The 20,050-nt window shown below is 39.8% G+C and overlaps 1 protein-coding gene across 1 annotated transcript; it reads left to right on the top strand.

Annotated features, from left to right (window-relative positions):
• The first annotated feature begins 5,377 nt into the window (after positions 1-5,377).
• Positions 5,378-16,876, top strand: vwa1 (von Willebrand factor A domain containing 1). Its single transcript, XM_086159536.1, has 6 exons — positions 5,378-5,716; positions 9,426-9,983; positions 11,719-12,048; positions 12,820-13,095; positions 13,759-14,028; positions 15,909-16,876. Exons 1-6 carry the CDS (start codon positions 5,635-5,637, stop codon positions 15,935-15,937), a joined length of 1,545 nt encoding a protein of 514 aa, XP_086015662.1. The 5' UTR covers positions 5,378-5,634; the 3' UTR covers positions 15,938-16,876.
• The last annotated feature ends 3,174 nt before the right edge of the window (positions 16,877-20,050 follow it).

The following is a 20,050-nucleotide window of genomic DNA, read 5'->3' as shown; positions in this document are numbered from 1 at the left end:
AAGCAACAATTAACATAAGGAGGAGGGCTTGAGTAGAGAGCAGATCAAACAAATTCATTACAAGAGCAAGTAATTCATCACCATTTCTAACTGCAACATTTCACACTTGCAACCTTGTGATAAAACATTTTTTGTTCTAACATGATATCACTAATCTGACATAATGTGACGTGATATATAAAATTTAAAGTAATGTCTTATTATTGAAACCAATGAAAGTGACATGATATGATAAGGTAATGTAACTCAGCACAGTGCAACGGAAATATGATGAAACACATTATGCCACACACTGTGTGTAGGTTGAACTGTAAATAGTTTCAACTTATTTCGAGCTTTCAAATCTTGCAGTTTCAAAGCACTTTATATTAGTTTGTATTCATACAGACACACTAACACACTACTGGCAGTGAGGTTGCATACAGGAGGAGTCGGCAATCACACCAACAACCTTCCAATTGGTGGGACGTCCACTCAACCACCTCAACTGAGGGCAACATAACAAAACAATGAAGTCTAAAATAAAGGGGCAGCAGGGGGATCCAGCTTTTCCAGGGGGATCCAGAGGCTTTCCTGGGACAGCCTAGAAACATAGTCTCCCCAGCGATTCCTGGGTCTCCCCTGGGGCCTTCTCCAAGCCCGGAATACCTGATCAGGGAGGCATCAAGGAGACATCATGACCAAATGTCCGAGCCACCTCATCTTACTCCACTCCACGTGGAAGAGCAGTGACTCTACTCTGATGGCTCTACTCCCGGATGGCCAAGCTCCTCACCCTCTCTCACAGACAGCCGCTTGGATCTGTGACCTTGTTCTTTCAGTCACGACCCATAGTTCATGACCATAGGTGAGGTTAGGAATGTAGATCGACTGGTAAATTGAGAGCCTCGCCTTTTAGCTCAGCTCCTTCTTCACCAACACCAAGTTAAGAAGGAAAAAAAAACATTCAAACCACAGCAATCTTGTGCCTTAACTTAACCAGGACATTCATTTTGTTTAGACATGTCACTATCCTGTTTTTACACTACAAAAATCATTGTACTCCAAGTGGTTGTGTATTTCGTTTATCTTGGATGACAACAGCAGGCTTTTGCCTTCTGTTAAGTGGACTTTGCTATTCAAGCTTCTTATTCATGCACCAATAATACAAATGTCCATAGTGGATGTATCATAAACAGAAGTTTAATTTTACTCTGAAATTCCCACAACTAATGTTAAGCTCCACAGTGAAGCATTGTCTTTGTCTTTGAACAAAACAGAATGCTAAAAAAGTTAATAGCTTCGGAAATGCCCTTATACAAACACCTTAACAGATGATTCCCAATGTAGAAACACAGGATGCTCAGTGGAGGCAGGAAAGTATCGCTGACGCAGGCTTGGAGGGGTCAGTGCTTCACAGGAAGGCAGTGGACATTTTTGTGTTTCTGGTTGTCCGCTCATCCAAGGGATGGGAAACCCCTACCTCTATTTTTACTTTAAGGTTTTTTTTCAGTGTTTTGTGTTGAAATCCACTTCACAGGGGGCAAGGGGCAGACTTTGCTTTACACTCTGTTTGAGGTCTTTGTCTTTGTTTCAAAATAAATATTGCGAAATAATTTTCTGTGGCATCAGGCCTCTCCTAGAGGTTTTCTCCATGTTTTTTCTCCATGTTTTGAAGTAGTTTGGGGCCTTTTTTTTATGAAAGAGGCAGCATATATTTGTATAATACAAAAATCTGTGCAGGAACACAAAACAAAACAAAACAAAACAAAACAAAACAAAACAAAACAAAACAAAACAAAATACACCATAGGGTGGAGGAGAAAACAAAAAAAACATTGACAAATATAGATCTGTGGAATTTGCTTTAGACTGTGAGTGGCATTTCTTTGTAGCCTGATACTATGAAGCCAAACCTTTATTGGATAATTACAAGGCTTCTCTTATGGGCCAAAGTTGCAGAAAGCGGATGAGAGCCAATGTTGGAGACTGTGATTCAGAAATCAACCCTGTCCCAGAGGATGTGCTGTTTTCCTGTTATCACACCCTAAATGGTGATATGAACCATAAATGGTGTAAATACTTCCAGCGCACCAATTACATATTTTTTTTCCAACCCTCTCCTTCCCTTTTTCTCCATTTCTGTTCTGCCTGGCCAAAATCCAAGGAGAAGGGTAAAATTCAGTGTTTTTTTTTTCTCTTAAAGTGCTTTCAGGTGTCATTTCACTATGACTGTATTTAAAAAAAGAAGAGCAGAACAGATCACTGGTTGTATTCCATATTCTGACAGTCTGTGGAAAAATCCCAGCAGTGACTGAGGATATATAGAACACAAACTCATGCACACACAAGATCGTTTGCTTAACACAGGTCAGTCAGCCAGCTGCACGTGCTCTGTTATTGTACAGCCAGTACATTGCTTGACAAATGCCCAAAGTATATGCATTCACAGCATACTCTCTGCACGTACCTGCTCTGTTGTTTATGTGACTCATGCAAACACTAGTTTTGCATGCAAACACCAGATAGGAGTTTGCAGCATATATCCCTTGATTAATTGCTTAATGACAGTACTGTAAAAAAAAAATACAGGAAGAGAACTCCTGTGTCTTGTAATATCCAAACAGCACAATTAACACTGGGCTGTAAATGTGCATGTTAGAACGTGCACAGCCCTGGAAGGGGAAGCACATAAAACCACAGAGAAATTAATGCAGCATGTTGCATGCAGTAGCGGCAGGGTGTAAATGAATCATGATGTCCCAGAAAAGATCGCTTGCCAGCTGTTTAAAACTCTATTCTAGCAGAGGGGCCAAAGATAGAGAAAGATTACGAATTTCAGTAGCCAGACATAGAATTATATTTTCTTGGCTGCTAAAGTTGTTATTAGTGTTGTGTGTTGAATGAAGAAAGTATGATTCACAAATCAAAGACAAAGTCATGTGCTATTTTCACATGATTTTAGGTTCAGTCAGTTTTGTCGTATTACAGCTAAACATATTGTAAGTCTGAGAGATAGCAACCATTGACTATACTGAAATGTCAGTGTTTAGTTACTAGGTGTGTAGAAGGGAGGGTATGTTTAATGTCTGAGCTGCAATGGAACAATAAAAGTATTTGAATATGTTGTGTCATGGAGTAATCCAGACCTTTGTTCAATCCCACTTGAATTCCGTCATCCTCTTCCATCCATTTATTCCCCCCCCCCCCCCCTCTGGTTTCAGCTGCACACAAACAGACAAAAACAGACACAGTGTCAATAGTCTTCGCGCTGAATCATAAAGTAGGTGTTGTACAATTCAGTTCAACCCCAAACTGTCCACTCACTTCACTTTCCACACACAAACTTGCTTCACATAAAAAAAACAGCAAAAAACTGAGTGGTTGAACCACAAGAATAGTTTACATGCAAAACTGTCAAGCTTCTCCCTGGACAACCGTGTGCTGTATAATTTCAAAGATGCACTCCCAGTGAGTTAAATGCTGAAAATATTTGTGGTCCCGCTGTATGTGCCAGAGGTTCTTTAATCTTTGGAGTAGCTCAAACTCCCAGTTGTTCCATGTTTCCATAACAGTGGATATAAAGTATGTGACTTGCAATATCTGTAGAATTTTCAAAGAAACGTATCCAAGCATTGCCAAGCAAGTTATTTTAACAGAAAATCTTGTGGTGTAGTGGAAAGAAAATGACAACAAGTTTTAGAGTGGTACTACATACTAATGGGCAAACATTTTTGGCTCGTATCCAAAGGGCTGATGCCTGGATGGTTAACATAGATCTATTTACTATTCTGAGTTTCTGGGAGACAGGAGAGGAAAGGGAGGAGTAAACTGACAGTAATAAATGTAAAGCTCAACATAAGTCAGGAGGGGGAAATCGAGGCAGAATGACCATCAAAATAAATGCAGTGTTGCGCTTTATCACTTGGAGACCAGCCCAAATTGCTTTGTCTGCTCCTTTCTTTTATATCACATTGACCTTCGTTTTGCTTGATTAGAGCTATGTGTCAGTGTGTAGCAACTATGACATCATGATGCAGGAATGCAATAAAAGTAAACTGTTGAACTGTGATCAATACATTGTTTGTATTGGATTAAGTATATTTTAAATAAATTCTATTGTTTTATTATTATGACCAACCTAAAATAATCATATCATTAAAAGTGCATTATTCTGAATACCATACAGTTAAAAAAAAAATTAAAAAAAATAATCTATTGTGTTTTTGGGTTTATTTTGGTAGATGATTTCAAGGAAAAAACATTTCACAACTTTATCACCGCTTTAATAAGAAAACCTACTAAAATGCTTAAAAATACAATCCTACAATAAATATAATTGTATTTTGTATATAAATAATTACATAATATAATATAATATAATATAATATAATATAATATAATATAATATAATATAATATAATATAATACAATATAATATATAGCCTGCTGTCATCGGGCAAAAGGCAGGGTACACCCTGGACTGGTCGCCAGTCAATTGCAGGGCCACATATGATATGATCAGATGAGATAAGATAAACTATTGATACCCATAGGGGAAATTCTTTTGTTACAGCAGCATAGCAGTTACAAGTCTCAATAAATATGAATATAAAAAGGAAGATAAATAAATAGACAGACAATTTGAAGGCAAATAGGAAAAGGAAAAGACATTCACATATAAATAGACAACCAAGAGAACAACAATAGAACAACAGCAACAACATCAAGGATAAGGATGAAGAGAAAAAAAAATACCGACAGACAACACTCACTCACTCACTCACTCACTCACTCACTCACTCACTCACTCACTCACTCACTCATTCACTCACTCACTCATTCACTCACTCACTCACTCACTCACTCACTCACTCACTCACTCACTCACTCACTCACTCACTCACTCACTCACTTACTTACTCACATGGGGCAATTTTCCCAATGTTTTTCCAATTGACCTCCTGCATGTATTTGGACCGTGGAAGGAAACCGGAGGAAAACCATGGATACATGGTTTTCCTCCGGTTTCCACTCTGAGTCCATAATATGATATGTGTACTATAGTGTTCTCTCCCAAGGAAGAACTATTTAAGATTCTATATTGTTCATCGGGATAAATGACAAAATGAAGGCGTGAATGGTTGAGAGAGTGAGAGATGATATGAATTTTATCAAACAGTTCTTCCTGTTGGAATACTGGGCATGAATTGGGTGCGTAAAAATGCGCACCGGGATGGCACAGCGGCGCGGTGATTTGGCACCCCGTTTCGATCTTTCTGTGCGTGTGAGTTTCGATAAGCGATCGACAATGACCTTTCGGGAGATCCGAGCTTTTATTTTGAAAGAGCCACTGCTGTATAAGGTATGTTCACTTGACGCTCGTTCCGCGGGCGCATTGGCGTGTACTGGGAGCGCCCGGGCTGCGCACACGGACTTCGATTTGGCTCAGTGTAGCAGGGAGACTCTCCGGTTTTGCGGTCAGTGGGCGAAAGAGGAAAAAATTGAAACGAAGTAAGCTTAAAGAAAGAAAACGGACTGGATGTGAATTATTATTTAACTTGCAAAGAGGGAACGCTCCTCCTCCTGAGGTGGACGTATGATCGACTGAAGACTCCACAGTTTTTGTTGTTTTGACTGAACCACTGATCAGTGATGGAGAGCCACATGTGGATATGGATGCTACTGTTTCTGCACCCGGGATTCACGACCACACAGAATCCCGCACCTGAGGGAGGTGAGACCTCTACGACATGCCTTTACAACATTAAACAGCCGTTTAATGTCTTAAAGAAGACCTCGCAGATCTTACTTTAGAAGTAATTACAGCCCAAACACACAAGCAAACAATAAAGAATGGGACGATCATGGAGATCCATGGAAACTTTTCCCCAATGAGTCAGTGAAGTCATGATAAACGCCGTGATTAATAATCTGAACTGCTGGAAATTGATGCCCTGTAGGATTGAGGAGGGTGGGGTGGATGACACACTTCTGTTCGCAGTGAACTGGTGAAATGGCATGTTTCCAGGTTGAGGTAGCCTGGCCAGGGTGCTCCCATTCAATATGTTAAAATTAATTTCTTGGTCAGGGGTGGACAAACTTTTTGGGGCAGCGGCCGTTTTGACTTTTAAAATTTGACAGACGTGCCAGGTCAGCACAAGATACAATACATATTTAAAAACGCATTTGTTAACAGTACAAATTAGACTCATCTGACATTTGCTTTGAAAATAAAACCAGCGCATTTCATGCACAAACCGTTTTTTCCCTTTTTAGCTTCACGTCCAGCTCATTCATATGTGTCAGTATGTCCACAGTAAAGGCTAAATCACAAAGCCAATCTGTGTCGTTCAGCTCAGGAAAATTCTCAAGTAGCTCCAAAAATGAAATAATCTCCTGTTTGAGCTCCCACATTCATCGATCCAATCATTCACCTCAAGTATGAATTCTGAACCAATCTTTTGCGGGCCAGATTAAAAAGACCAAAGGGCCTAATGTGGCCCACAGGCCGTAGTTTGCCCACCCCTGTTCCCAGGTTGTCTATAGAGATTCCCAGTCATCTAGATCATGGTTAATCCTTGTCAAAATCTTATTTTGCCAACTGGATCTCTTCCTTTGAAGACATTTCAGCTCTACTTTGAGATGCATCTTCAGTTCTAATTGACTGTGGGGAGTTTTCCGTATATATTTGCTGTCATTGGGGGCTTGTCTAAGTTGAGGCGGCTTGCCACAAGGAATTACCAGTTTATTGTTCGTCAGATCTAACTAATCATCTGCAGCAGGTCTACGATTCCCTCTGCTACTTTCCAGTCATACTGAATCGATATAACAGCGTCAGAGTGTTTTTTTTACTATTATTATTTTACCAGTTAAAAACAAACAATTCTTGTATCCCCTGTGAAATGATGGATGCATAAAGTTCAGAGAGGCCAATCTTGGAGTGACACTGAGCTTAAGTAGCCAGGGAATGTGTGAACACACCAGTGGTGAGAGACGGGCTGTCACTTTGCTATGTCCATTAATAGGAACTTGATGAGTTGAACCACCTCAGCTTACTGTAACTGTGCTTTTTAAAAAAAAATGTATCAAGCACACCTGTTGTTACTCATCCTATTGCAGTAAAGAGCTTCATGGTACCACTGAAAAGAGACATTATTATACATATTGCTGATAAATCCTGTTGCAGCCTCTGGAAACCTCTTGGATGACATTTTCAAGAAATGGAACAAGTCCAGAAGGCACAATAAGATTTATCCTCAAGTACCATGACATTTAGAGCAGTATTGTTGAACTTGAGTAAAAACAATTACCCTTTTAAAAAGTATTTAATACTAAACATGAAGAGTATGAAAAATGGAACGAAATTACCTAAAAGTTAACGAGAGATTGATAAAAATATTGATAGGATATTTTTTGCCTTAAAAAATATTTTTATTAGCAATTTATTAGCAATTCAACTATACTTCAATATAAGACTATTTATCTAATTTAATCAAGAGTTTATTTTGAACTTGATATAAGGTCATTAATTTCAAATACAGTATTTGTTTTTTATAATCTTGGTCTGTTTGTTCATCATCAATTCATCAATAGCCTTGCCCCCATTTAAGAAAAAATGTTTCTAAAAATACAATGCTGACACTTTTGTTCAGTGGATGTTTACTTGAATTTAATTTATTGTCAATTTTCACTTACTCCTTGCTGAATTTTTCAATGTCTTTAACTGTCTTTACTTTAGGCAACTCCTTCATAATCCACAGTTGGCATTTCTTGTTGTGATATTAATCAGGTTAATTGACAGAGGAATCAAGCAAATAAGCAAAAACATTTGTGTATTTAAGATTAAAAAAGAAACCATGAAACAATATCTTAACATATATGAATAAATAGCCCAACATTAACTCAATAACTCTGATAGCAGGCGACCTGCTGAGATATGATTAGAATTAAGAGGATGCGTTTCTTTTTCAAGTTGATTTATAACATCAACTTCTGACAAATGTTTTTTAAAACCTACATGAATTGAAAACTGCAGGGTTTGTGTAAAGGGGAAATCCCAGCTGTTTGATTTTTTTGTCTCGGGAATTTTTCTCAGGTCTTCTGAACAGTATAAATTAAGTATCAGTTAAGTTAATGTCATTTGTATTGAATTGATACATGCAGCATCCAAATTTTGTGTGTTTGTTTTGTGCGCGACCATGTGCTGGACAGATTGGGTGGGCTGCAGTGTTTCAGTGAGGCCACGTGAGGCTTCATTTTTCCACCATCACATCACAGCAGAGCTAATCGTGCACCAATAAATCTAGTTCACCCCTTGTGTGATAATACAGCAAAACTCTGACACTTTAGATAAACAGTGAGTAGAATATCTCTAGACATCAACTTTGGCTCTAAGATAAAGGCATACCTGCACAAAGGTAAAGGCAAGGTGGCCACAGCAAAGAATTACCCCCGTCCCTCAATCTGAAGTCCAAACAATAAAAGAGACGTGAGGAATTCTGTCGGGATGGAGAGGAAGGCGGCCAGTGTGCATGTCTGCATGTGTGTGTACATGTTCGATTTGAGTGTGTTTCCATGCCTCCCTGTCCCTTGAGCTCTCAACACCTCCTCTAATGTGTTAAACATTCAAATATGAAAAAGGCAGAATATGAGATGACGTAGCAAGAGAACTATTAATCACTTGGAATATTTCTGAGGCACTCTGAGTCCAGATTTTCACTCTGTATCTGTCTATAATATGTTTATTTTTATTTTCTCCTTGTAGTGTGAAATTAAGTCAACAGTGGGTGTTTCTCTGTTCGGATGAGTGCACAATCTGAAAATCTGAAACTACTATAAATGTTCCTTTATAGTGTTCTTTCTTGTGCCGCCACAACAAGCCTTGCTTTCTTTTTCTGCTCTGTATATGGCCGTCCAACATTCCTCTCCGTCTCTGGCATGGAACTGCCAGTGGCCCCCCTCCCCGTAACGCCTTTTCTTTTCTCTAGTCCACCTTCTTCTTTTCAATACCCAGCAGCTACCATTTTTCCCCTTCTATCCCTCACCATTGACATCCGCCTTTCAATTCTTCTCTTTCAAATATATAAAATTTGTAAAAGGGAAAGTCCCCAAATGGCTCAGTTGTAAAGGCCTTTTATCCGTCTGCCACCAATTAATTATACTGATAGCTTAATTTTTTAGTTCCTCTGTTTGTTTTTATTTCTTCTTATCCTAACTGCAATTTGCTGTTGCTTGCTTGCCTCCGATTCTGCTGCTTTGATCTGAACACTTTTCCAATGAAAGGCCATTTCACCAAGTATGGTGTTGTGCATAATGCGTATAAACACTGAAGGGGTCTTTTGGAAAAAGAGAGTCTAAATGAACTAAAGAGCATTGATGTCGTAAGTTGACACGAAGTTGCTAAGCTTACTTTCATACTGACAATTGACGGGTTGTTTCCACAGTGCTGAACTGCTGTGAGGGAGACGTCCTCTTCCTCGTGGATTCCTCGGGAAGCGTATCCTCCTATGAGCACTCCCGCATGCTCACCTTCCTCTCAGAGCTCCTCCGCCCCTTCTCCTTGGGGGAGGATCAGGTGAGGGTTGGACTCCTGCAAGTGGGCACTCGTCCCCGTGTTGAGTTTGGCTTTGACACCTATAGCACTCAAAGCGGCCTCCAGGGGGCTTTGGAGAAGATAAAGCCCCTCAGAGGAGATACCAACACTGTGGAAGCCCTACGAATTGCAAAGGAGAGGGTGCTGAGGCCAGGAGGCGCAGAAGGAACCCGCCCTGGGCTCCCCAGGGTGCTGGTGTGGTTGACAGATGGGGTGAAGCCAGGCGATGTTGTTGGGCCAATGGCTGAACTGACGGATGAGGGTGTGGCAGTTCTGGTGGTCTCCACTGGGCATGGCAACTATCAGGTTTTGAGGCAAGTGGTGACACTCCCTGCTGAAAACCACCTGTACTTTGTGGACATCGATGATATGAGTATCATCACAGATGACGTACGGGATGCCATCATCGGTGAGTCTGGAATGCAGGACTAATGGCGTTATTATTATTATTATTATTGTTATAGAGAATAAATTGAGTGGTAATTCAAATTATGATTACATAGATAATCATGATAATCAAAGGAATTATGATTATTGTTGTTATTTTCATTTTGTTAGCAATATATATAACAAAATGAAAATTATGTTGATCAAAATTAATTAATATAGTTCAAATAATTGTAAAGATTATAATGGGGGTTTTATTACTGATTCAAAGGGTCATGGTGCAACGGGTAGCAAGACTGAATACATATGTATGAATGAGATGGACCCAAGTGGAATGGTGAGGCTACAGGGCGGGGAGATAAAGATGGTGGAGGATTTTAAGTACCAAGGATCAGGAATGAGTCAATTAAGGTGTCAGCACATGTTAGATGTTTTGGAGATAAAGTCAGAGACACCAGACTGAGAGGGTTTGGACATACTGTATATAAAGGATAGTGAACATATTGGTAGAAGGACACTGAGTTTGTGATTGTCAGGCAGGAGGCCACGAGAAAAAAACAAAAAGGAGATTTGTGGATGAAGAAAGAGGACATGAAGTTAGTTGGTGTGAGAGAAGAGGATACAGAGGATAGGGTTGGATCAGGGCAGATGATTCCCTGTCACAAAAAGGAAGACTGAAACAGAAAAAAGTCCAAGATAAAATCCAAATTATCACCATTGTATTATGGAGGCACACAAGGTATACAAGGGAAGCATGACAATTTTAAGACAGACAGAGTGCAAGTGTTCAGTAAAAGTGATTCTCTGTTTTAAACTGTAAAAGTTACTCTACAATAAACAGATCAGTTAGACGTCAATCTAACAGGCCCTTGATCTTGTGACCCAAACCTGATGAAGACTTTACTGACACTCATTTCAAATGACAGGAAGCTGCAGAATGGTGGCGCCTGTATCTCCAAATTTTTTGGCCTAAATTACACACAATGTGAGGAAGCGCGGTTGTGCCATCCCTTCAGATATTCGCGCAATGGATAAACTGACTCTTAATAAAATAAAACCTGTAAAGGAGCTATAAATAACAGTAATTCGAGAGCTACATTATACAACTCGTATGTTTTTATACAAGCATTGTAAAATACCTGCCACTCACACTCAGAGCCATTACAAATCACTGTAGCTAAATAAGAATCCTGGAACTAGACTGTCACTGTGTGTCTGTCTCTGTAATGAGATAGTTTGGTCTATTAATGGATTATTTATTCCTTGCTGCATCATCTAACACTATGTCAGCCATGTTACATATATTTATATATATATATATATAGACTGAGTGGGTCGCTCGTTTCTCTGTCCAGATTAAGTAACTGCCTTGACTCTCACAAGGGACACCTCAGCAACTTAATAGTCCACACCACAGCTGTAAGATATGATGCATACTATAAAAAAGGGTTGTGTATGATAGGGAGAAATGAATCATATTGCAGCTATCAATACCTCTGTGGGGTCATAGTTCTGTTGCACGGTCCAACCAGCTTGGCTATTTCAAGTTGCCGTCTTGCAAGGGTTATGAATGTATTCAGAAACCCAAGTGTGTCTATGTGGGTGGCGGTCTGAAGCCAAGGCATTTTTAGCTCTCGGTCTTGTCCTCTTTCCAGTCATCATCCTGTGTCCGTTTTTGTGAAATTACAACCTGCTTCTTGAATGTGGCATCGCTACATGAAAACAGTAACTTAAATCTTCTTTATCATGTCTTCAAGAGATAATCAGAGCTGAGAGAATCAATGTCAGAGACATCTCCACAACCTCTGCCACACTCCAGTGGCGACCCGTTCTGTCTGGTTTGAAGGGGTTCTATGAGATCCGCTTTAGTCCACTTCCGTCAGGAGGAACAGGAGCTACAGGAGGGGCAACTGGGACCAGTCCAAGCACCAGTGGCAGTCAGTACCAAAGGCTCATCCAGGCTGCAGATTCCAGCACAGCCAGGCTGACAAACCTGAAGCCTGACACCACCTACACTGCAACGCTGACCCCAGAATCCAACGAACAAGCATTTAACACGCTTTCTGTCACCTTCACAACAAAACCAGGTTCGATTTTATCCCTATGTAAATGTTGAGTCATAAACCGATTTCTTCCACTGCTGCTTAATATTATTGTATTTGGAGGTTCTTAGTCATGCAGGTCATGGTCAATTCTTGTCAAAATATTCTTCTTAACATCTGGCATTAAATTCTTTCCTTGAATGCGTTTCACCTCTCATCCGAGAGGCTTCTTCAGGTCAACTGAAGTTCGTTTCAACTGAAGAAGCCTCTCGGATGAGAGGTGAAACGTCTTCAAGGGAAGAAAAGTCGAGTTGCTACGAGAAGATTTTGACAACAATTATTTTATTAGGTTTAAAATATGTAAAATCAATCAATGTCAGTTTTTATTTATACAACCCAAAAACACAGATAAAACTCAAAGGCAAACTGTGTGCAACTTCCTTGTTAAAGCACTAAAAATGGATTCTCTTATCTTATCTTTACAATTTGTACAAACGCTGACATCCTTTGCTCGGAGATCGTCTGCATTCAAGAAAAACAAATATTTACTGATTATCATCTTTCAAAAGTAACCTTGCACTCCTGAAATTTAAACTGAACCTATAAGACTTGAGTCCAGTTAACAAAGTTGGATAAATCCGGCCAATATTGTTAAGTACTCCCACTGACAGATAAACAAACAGAAACCTAACAGGGTCTAATCATGACCCCTTGGCCGATGTAATTATAAAGAATTGTAGGCCCAGTATGTTTTTTTTTCTTTCATTAGATCTTTATGTGCTTTACTGGTGTTCTTGTCTAACCCCCCCCCTCCAGAGGTGGAGAGTCCGGCTGTGATTAAAATCTCTGATGTGGGACAAACCAGTGTTCGGGTCAGTTGGGGTCCTCCTCAGCCTCAGGATATCACAAGCTACTACATTGAATACTCTGCTTTGCCCAAGGGGAAGCTTTATGCTCTCACAGTTGACAGAAGGAACAACTCCACACTTCTCAAGAACCTCCAACCAGACTCCACATACCTGGTCACAATTAGTGCCCTGTACAACTCGGGAAAGGAGAAGGCAATGTCAGTTAAAGTGTGCACTGAGGAAGGTGGGTTATAGGATATATGATGATTTAATACCACATTGTAATCAGGCATTCGAATACTACAGTTATCTTAACCTTTACGCATTATTTCTTTTGGAGCTTAAAATTCAGACTATATTTCTGGGAGTGATGAGTTTCTGAACTGCTATTATGGCAGCAGGTGGTCAACCTAATTTTGCACACACGCACACACACATACACACACACACACACACACACACACACACACACACACACACACAGCAAACCTGAAATGACTTTCATTAATTGATTGGAAGCAACAGTCTCTCCAGTAGATTCAGTAGATTTACTCCAGAATGTGTGTTGATGCTTATCATGAAATACATGTATCATCTGGCAAAATGTAATTTAAGACATATCAACAAAATTGCTACAACAATGCAAAAAAAAACCCATCGAACTGGAATAGTAATGACATTTTGTAACTTTGGCTTTGGTTGCTGTAAACACCACTCCCTTGTTTGACACACAAATTTCTGTTGCCTGCAACTGTACATGTATAAAAGCACAACAGCGGACTATGTCTTTTACTTGTTTTCCACACACTACCATGCATTAATGAGTTCTGTCAAAAGAGTTCCTCAGTAGCTGCATATTAAGCTTCACTCCATGTCAATAATAGACTTTTCTATGTTTTATTTCCAGCAACTCCAGCCCTTTCAGACCTTCAGCTGACCACAGTGGGCAGTGACTCAGTGCAGGTTGACTGGAAAGGAAGTGCAGCAGGTTTGAGGGGCTACTGGCTCACCTGGGAGGGACAGCACAGCTCGGCCAAGCGTTCATCTTTTTATTTACCGCCAGACTCTCTTTCAACACGCCTCACACACTTGCCTCCATCAGCCAGAGTGTGTGTTTCGCCCATTTACAGGGCAGCACGGGGAGAGGGGCTGTGCTGCACAGCACAGTTTGAATCAGGTGAGTGGATTTTTGTGGGCTAAACATAAAGGAATTCTTAGAAGTTTGGGAAATTAGCTCATTTTTTTTCTATAAGAGAGATAGAAAGGGTCCAGTTTTTGTGTTTTGTGTGTAACTTCTAGTGGTAAGGCTAGAGATTTAAATTTATTGAAGCCCCATCAATATTGATATTTTTTGAGTTTTCGCATTAATGGTGGCATACTAGGCTTTGTTGCCACTAAATTCATCCTGTCATGTTGAGCTGGAGGAAAAAAGTGACTACTGTTGTGTCTCACAATCAGCCTTCAAAGGTACAAAGTTATGAGAGGATAAGGTCAGGATAAATTAACCAGTTGGCCCATGGAATACAAATATGTCTTGTAACTAGAAACTAAAAAGATGTGATTCATGTTTCAACTACCGGGCTTATCATCTGCTTTGCCCTATTAGGAAGAGAGACGCTTCACAGGGTACAAGATTTAAAAAGGCAATGTGAGGAGAGGATAAGTAGAAATGAAAGATGGTTATCAGGCGAATGGTTGAAGTCATTGCAGTTCACTTAATGTGATTATGATGGGGACTTCTTAGGCAGAAGAATGTGGACATTCCGTATTTAGACTGTCCAGATACTGCAGAATAAGGCAGGTGTAAGTCTGTTTTAGAAATTTTTGGCCATCATTGGTAGATTTATTACATGATACAAAATTGTTAGTCATTACATTACACCTATATTTATATGTGTTGGAGATGCTAAAAGATATTAGTTAAGCAAATGCCAGGACAATTTTTTTTGTTGTAACACTGCACTTTCATCACATGATTCTGTGACACCATGCAATCTATTTGTGTAAATAAAAAGGCCCTGAAGGACATGTCAATTTAGCTTTATTCATAAAGGTTCAGGCATCACAACAACTTCCCACTTTTTAGTGACATTTACGTGGTTGTTTCACCACAGGGTCCCTTTATTTGAAATTATTCAAATAAATTATTTATTTCATTTGAAGAAATTTTTGACTTAAAACTTCAAAAGATTTGTTGTGTACAGTTCACCCCTTTGTACACCCTCATGACAAGATAGAATAGCCCTGGAAATCAAGCGCTTCTCCATCTTCGCAGCTGCTTGGTCGACAAATCAATTGTACCATACCAAAATCAATTTGCAGGCAAGTCTTATTATCTAAAGCATGAGGGTGTGAGGTTGTGGTCTGATCAACTCCGTACTGCTGCACCACTTCCATTCCAATTAATTGAAATTGGGGCTTTTTCTACACACAGTGTAATCCTTAGTTAATATAGTCCAATCGTTGGAATTTAAAACTACAGCTGAGGCTACTTGTATTTTCATTTGATGATAAAGTTTTAAATTAGAATTGAAAATTTGAGAGGTGATTCCCCCAGATCACAGTACTTATGACATAAGGTAATATGAGTGCTGGTACAACATTTTACTGGCAATCTATGTCATAGTTGAGATATTTCAGTCCAGAGCAAAGTGGTGAACTGACCGACAGAGCTACGTGTACCGCTAAAATTTCAACCACATCTCATTTCAGGAACACTGTCCCAACTTACGGGATCTGTTACCTACCTCAACAGTCACAACTTTTTCTCATGAAATAATACATAATATCATTAGATTTTAGTAAATGTAAGTCCAACAAATTCAGTTTTCTTGAAATAAACCTACCTCTAATGTGTGATGCCACTAGAAGAAGCCTAAAATATGATTATTGTGATATAAGTTGACACATTCTTTCATCTGAATCATGGTTTTGGTTGATGAATGAAAAGATCCAGTTAATGAGATAAAGAGAATTCAAAATAAAACGCAAAGCTTCAAATACACAAATGTGAGGTTTTTTTTTCCTTTTACAATGCTTTCTCCCTCTGCCCTCTAGATGCATTAACGTATGGCTACCCATCATAGCAACCCCAAACTTCACGTGTATCTTACCAGTCATGGAGGGGCAATGGCCAGAAGAATGCTGACTTTCACTCGTAATTCTTTTCCATGCTTCTCCCCTCTGTGGATACTGTCCAGGAGAGACGTGTGGTTTGGCTTACTGAGCACTCATGTGGAAGCCATAGACACTGAAATGTGGCCTGAGACAATATGGCTACATAATGACTGCTAGAATCTGCAACGGGGAGGACTATTTGCTTTTCCATTTCTACTGCCTCATATTGTTTACACACGCAATAAATGTATTTTATTTCAACTGAAAGGTGAACGCTTAAAATAAAGTTTTTTTTGTAGGTGTGTTTTTCAGATACAGATCTCATGTTGCACTGTATCTGGGACTTGTTCTAGGTAGACTTCTTTTTTAATCCAGCAAAATCAAAGAGAACATCATATGTACATTCACTAGGGATGATATGGCTTCAACTTGTATAATTTCACCATCAGCATATGTTTGATAACACTGGATACTTGTATGTGACCGGTGTGAATGAGTGCAAGTGCAGATGGTTAATTTGCAGCCTGATATTAGCAGGAGATTAAGAATCAAATTCAAAGATTACAAACACACCAACAAAATTCCCTCTGAACTTCAAACCTGTTGCATAGGTTACAGATGAAGCTGAGAAGTCTATTTATCTCTGTATATAGACCCGTTATTCATATTTATTAATCTCTTGTCCTGTAAGTTTGAGAACTCAAAGCATAAAGTATTTGCTTGTTTACACTGTTACACTGTTACCTTTGTCATGCTAGTCTTTGCTGCCCCGTATTTAAGTAATACACATAAGCTTACAGCTCATCAAACACTGTAATCCTCTCAGAGTAAGTGTATAATTGTATGTCTATTGACCTGTTTGGATTTTAACCATATGCTTTCAATAAAGCCCTTGACTAATTTTGTTAATACTTTTTGTAGTTATTTTTATTCATAACAGTCATATAGTTCATACCTGAAGCCAGATTGTGTGTGTTACTGTCTCCTCAGTTGTCCAATGTCATCTGTGGTTTTATTTTCAAGCCTTCTAAGGTGATGGAGCTTGTGTTAAAAGATGGTCTGTCATGAGAGAAATAGGATCCAGCATTTTCTGACTTTTTTTGATGTGGGGAAGGAAAATCGAGATGTCTCAGCGCCTGTTCTGATCATTTTAGGCAGCTGTTTAAACATGTCTGCAAATTTATGGAAGTGCAATATGAACTGACTTGACACTTTCAAGTACACCATGATATACTGTTAGTGTGGAACTTCTCCCTCCCCTGGAGTTAAAAATGTATTTCTTCTACCTCTTTCAGTTTAATGAGAATAATTTAATTCTTTTAAATCTCACAAGGCTGCATTCAGAAACTGGAAAAATGGCTTTCTGCTTTTATGCTTGCTGGGCATTCAATTCAATTCAGTTCAATTCAATTCAATTCAATTCAATTCAAAAACCCTTTTTGTCCCCTCGGGGTAAGTGTGAAATTGGAATGTGTTCTAAAATACAATTTACTTCAGAAGCACACCCTCCTTTTAGATCCTCAGACACTGTCTCAAGGAAAGAAGGGCCATGCTATGCTGTATACCTCTCTTTTTGTACTCTTCCCATCCGCACTGTTTTGTGTTGTATGTGGTTTCCAATGTGATGCTATTCTGTTTTTTAAGTGAGACTTTTTACAGCTGGTCTGAGCTGGACAACCTTGGATATGTTATCTTGTGTATTTGTCTCCTTGTTGGTTAAAAAAAAGATAAATCAAAAATAAGATGTGAGATATTAAAAATCCAGCTTGCCGGCTTCATCAAAATGACCTGACATGTTGCCATTTCTCTGGGCTCTGGACTCCGAAATGTCATTCGCCAATTCAAGCCAGTTGATTGCAGTGCCTCCCTGTGGACAGTTTCTGGACCTACATCAAAGAGTTTCTGGGACTTTGCTTTGGTAGGTTCAAAATCAATGTCACTTGACACTGACCAAATTGTTTGGAAAAAAGGGGAAAGAATTTTTAGTTGTGACTTTTGTTAATGTCACTCTCGCCAGTTCTGGTAATTGTCTTGTGATATTGATATTATTCATTTTAATCATGGCTTGAATAGCTTTTCAAATCTTCTTCTTTCTGCTTTTCCCTTGAGGGGTCACCACAGTGAATCAGCCTTCTCCATTTAACCCTATTCTCTGTATCCTCCTCTCTCACACCATTACCTTTATATCTTCTCTCACTATGTCTATAAATCTTCTCTTTGGTCTTCCTCTAGACCTTCTGCCTGGCAGCTCCAATTCCAGCATCTGTCTACCCGTATACTGTACCTGAAATCCTCCAACTTCTTGCTCTCCACTCTCTGTAGCCGCACCGTTACACCTGGGCTCCTCTCATTCACACACATATACTCTGTCTTTCTGCAACTTACCTTCATTCCTCTCCTTTCAAGAGCATACCTCTACCTCTCTACATTTTCCTCCACCTGTTCTCTGCTCTCACTGCAGATCACTATGTCATCGGCAAACATCATGGTCCATGGAGATTCCTGTCTAACTTCATCTGTCAGCCTGTCCATCATCAGTGCAAACAAAAAGTGGCTCAGAGCTGATCCCCGAAGCCATACTGCTGTTCACAAATTCTGACTTCTGCTCTCAGTCCAGTTTCCACTACTCCTTCCCTTAACTTCATTGTGTAGCTCATCAACTTTATCCCTCTATAGTTACCGCAATTCTGCACATCCCCCTTATTCTTAAAAATGGGCACCATCACACTTCTTTTCCATTCTCAGGCATCTTCTCACTCTCTAAGATCCTGTTGACAATCTATCCAGAAACTCTACTGCTGCCTCTCCTAGAGACTTCCATACCTCCACAGGTATATCATCAGGACCAACTGCCTTTCCACTCTTCATCCTCTTGCCTTCCTCACTTCCCTTTTACCATTCTCTGCTACTTAGTGGTCTACAATAGTCACCTCTTCTAACCTTACCTCTCTTTCATTTCCTCATTCATCAGCTCTGCAAAGTACTGTTTCCATCTTGCCATCACTTTTCTAGCATCTGTCAATACATTTCCCTCTCTATCCTTAATCACCCCGACCTGACGTACATCTCTTCCATCATTATCTCTGTTCAGCCAACCTGTATAGATCATTCTCTACCTCCTTACTGTCCAACCAAGCATACAAGTCATCGTATGCCCTTTGTTTTGCCTTTGGTACCTCTATCTTTACCTTAAACTGTATTTCCCTGTACTCCGGTCTGTTCTCTTCACTCCCCTCAGTGTCCCACTTCTTTGCTAACCGCTTTCTCTGTATATACTCTTGCACTTCCTCATTTTACCTCCAAGTCTCCTTATCTACGTTTCTTCCAGACAATCACATTAGCTGTAGTCGTCCAGTCATCTGGAAGCTCTCCCTGACCACCCTGAGCCTTTCTCAACTCCTTCCTGAAAACCATACGACACTCCTCCCTTTACAGCTTCCACCACTTTGTCCTCTGCTCTGCCTCTGTCCTCTTGATCTTCCTTGTCACCAGAGTCATTCTATAAACCACCATCCTATGCTTTCTGGCTACACTCTAACCAACCACTACTTTGCAGTCACTGATCTCTTTCAGGTTACCTCGTCTATACAAGATGTAGTCTACCTGCGTGCTCCTACCTTCGATCTTATAAGTTACCCTCTGTGCCTGGCTTTTCTGGAAAAAAAGTGGTTACTACAGCCATTTCCATCCTATTTGCAAAGTCTACCGCCATCTGTCCCCCTGTGTTCCTATCCTGTATACCAAATCTGCTTCATCACCTTGACTGCTTGTACCAACATGTCCATTGAAGTCTGCTCCAATTACCACTCTCTAATCGCTGGGTATATTCTGCATCAATTCATCTAACTCATTCCAGAACTTCTCCTTCTCAAACTCACATCCCACCTGCGGGGCATAGCCACAAACAACATTGAGCATTACACCTTCAATTTCCAGTTTCAGACTCATAAGTCTATCTGACATTCTTTTCACCCCCAGAACATTCCTAACAAACTCCTCCTTCAAGATAACTCCTACTCCATTTATCTTCCTGTCAGTACCATGATAGTACAACTTAAAGCCTGCTCCTAAGCTTCTAGCCT

This window comes from Fistularia commersonii, chromosome 14 (assembly GCF_037954325.1).
Source record: "Fistularia commersonii isolate RoL2024-O1a breed Wild chromosome 14, RoL_Fcom_v1.0, whole genome shotgun sequence".
NCBI lineage: Eukaryota > Metazoa > Chordata > Actinopteri > Syngnathiformes > Fistulariidae > Fistularia > Fistularia commersonii.
This window is presented reverse-complemented; position numbering and strand designations above follow the sequence as displayed.

Bases quoted from the DNA above. Each gene is read 5' to 3' on its own strand.
- vwa1 (XM_086159536.1), top strand. From the start codon at position 5,635: ATGGAGAGCCACATGTGGATATGGATGCTACTGTTTCTGCACCCGGGA. The intron at 9,984-11,718 runs GTGAGTCTGGAA...CATGTCTTCAAG, and splicing joins CGTACGGGATGCCATCATCG to AGATAATCAGAGCTGAGAGA. The intron at 13,096-13,758 runs GTGGGTTATAGG...TTTTATTTCCAG, and splicing joins TAAAGTGTGCACTGAGGAAG to CAACTCCAGCCCTTTCAGAC.